General features: G+C 31.3%; 1 protein-coding gene across 1 annotated transcript in view; it reads right to left on the reverse strand.

Moving 5' to 3' along the window:
- The window catches only part of LOC106459664 (inner nuclear membrane protein Man1-like), a 59,894-nt gene that overhangs the window by 24,686 nt on the left and 32,543 nt on the right, over positions 1-2,665 (reverse strand). The window contains exon 5 of the mRNA XM_013919304.2: positions 671-806. Within this exon, the coding sequence (XP_013774758.1) occupies positions 671-806 (136 nt within the window). The remainder of the gene's footprint in view (positions 1-670; positions 807-2,665) is intronic.

Below are 2,665 nucleotides of genomic sequence, written 5' to 3' on the forward strand. Positions count from 1 at the left end.
TGTACACACACACACACACACTGTGTATATAACCGTGAAAAAACTTAAGTCCTGACTTTAAGAAAATTTGGGCAGAATATCCCCATAGGCACTTGCCTGCTCAAATTCCCCCTATCAGTGGTCACAGTGAAAATCCAAAACATAATCACATAAAATACTACGGAGAGTTCTTAGTTCATTTGATCTATTATCTCTTGGTAAACATCTTTGAATAGATAAGGCTCTTCAATTGTCTCGCTCAATAGGAAGGTACACAAAAGAATGACCGCGTTTTCTAAAGCACGTTTTCGAGATAAAATCTCATTCACATGACATGAAGTTTGCATTATAAGCATACAAGGTCTTGTACATGCCAGCAAGCATTGCAAGACTACAAAATGGCGGCGCCCTTTCGCCGAATGTAAACAAACTGTGCGATTGCATATACGCTTATCTATGGCACGGAACACCAAAACCCGATAAATAATTAAAAAAAACTTGTTTCTCCGGAAGAAAACCGGAGGTTTTCAGGATTTTTTTAGAAATATCCGGATTTCCGGAAGACTTTCATTATTATAATACATTCTCACACGTACTATCAAGCCTTTACTTTTAAGTAATATAAAACAACAAAAGCAAATCAGGGAAATAACTACTCACCAGAAAATACAAAACAAAAAAGGAAGCTTACCTCTGGTGGAGATATCTGTATCCAACGCCACACATTGAAAACTTCTCCTGCAATATGCTGGTCCTCGACCCGTACACGAGACTCGTTTTCTTCTAAAAACTTAACTACCCTTTTCCACAAATTCTCCTTTGATTTTCTGTAAGGACACAGAAACACGTAGTTATTATAAAATATAAATGGTACATATATTTGCTCTACAAAACTTTGTACTGTTAAAGACAAATGTTTTAAATAGAATGTTTACTCCTATGTGTATGGGTGGGGGTCAATGTGCACATTATATGACCTTATTATATGACAGTTACATTCAAAATTTAATTAAACTACTTTATTATCATTGAACATCAGTAAACTTGGCATCAAAATGTAATTTATAATTAATATTTCTAATTATGCAAGTTTGATTTCTTATCTCCAAAAGATAATTTTTAAACAAATTCTCAATCTCCATCTCCCTGTACAACATACTTCCTTGATCAAAACTACCCATTTTAAATACTCTTTTTACCCCTATATGAGCTCCTGAGTTTTAATATAAAATACACACTTACATTATAGATACTGCTAAGACATAAACTAAACTTATAGCCTCCAATCTTCTTGTTTAACTGATATAAAAATTAAAAAGTCAGACTCACATGCCATACCCTTTTATCACATCCAGCCTTCAAAAAATGCTAATAATTCTTTTGATATTTGCTATTGGATTATTTATAATATTTTAATTTACTGAATTCCTTATAAGTCTAGTTCATTCTAATGACAGTTTATGAATCATTCAGCCAACACTTTCATTTTGTACTATTGCAGAGATGCCTCATCCAGCCAATGAAATTACTTAAACTCACTCATAGAGATTAATTACAAAACCAATTACATTATAATAGTTACAGGACATTGTATTACTTGTGTTCTAAGTTGCATATCTGAAATATATACAAACTAAAGTACTCAATGGACAATTTGTCACTCTTACACAAGTTTAGTAGTTAGACACTGTCCAAAGAGCAATAAAACAATAAAATTAAATGAAAGCAGTTGTGAAATGGTTAGAGGACTGAAGTTTTTAGGATAAATAACTGTAATTGTCTCTTACAATATACAGTCATTCTAAAAATAAAAAAAGGTAATTAGGATTTAATTGGCATTTCTTTTCACATGGTAGTTACAAAGTTGGTCAAATTGATTGAGTCTATATGCAGTTAGTGTTGTGGTATAGAAAATAATATAAAATATAAAAAATGATTGAAAAAAACAAACTTTTTACAATCAATTAGGAGGTACTAGAAGTTGTGCAAATGTAATTTATTCTTAGTATGAAAAATCACTTACCACTCAGACTGACTTATTAAAAGCTTCAGAAATTCACAGACAAATCTTTCAGAATTGCATCATTAAAAAAAATTGTTTTCGTGTACAATTGACTTTTCATGTTTATTAAAAGCTTGAAACATGTTGTGAAGATAAACATAATAAGTTAAATTAAAGTACACATTAATTCTCCAATATATGCTTTGACCAAATGGTTTGACCTTGTGTATATAATGTTAAGGTTTTCAGAGAAACACTTAAGTTATTCTTCTCAAAACAATACCTGAAGTAAAACTATGTTCTTTAAAATGTTTTGAATAAAAGCCCACAATATTTATTCTTTCCATACAGGCATCCTTTCCTGCACGTGACAAGGTTTGAGTTACATTCAAAATTTAATTAAAGTACTTTATCATCATGGTATGCAAATAAACTTGACATCAAAATGTAGCTATTAATACACATTTTAATGTACACTGAGTGGTCACAAGTAAATAGACACCTAATTTTTCGTCATTTAACTAATTTATGCTAACTAATTTGTGTTCACAGAGCACTATATAAATGAAAATGGTCCGCACACTAATTATCTTGTGCTACAACATGTCTAGAACTCAAGGTTCTCTCGAATTGTCAGATTTTGTTAGGAGGAAGGATTGTTGTTCAAGCAGATGGTGGAATAAA

Source organism: Limulus polyphemus, unplaced genomic scaffold, assembly GCF_000517525.1.
Source record: "Limulus polyphemus unplaced genomic scaffold, Limulus_polyphemus-2.1.2 Scaffold646, whole genome shotgun sequence".
NCBI lineage: Eukaryota > Metazoa > Arthropoda > Merostomata > Xiphosura > Limulidae > Limulus > Limulus polyphemus.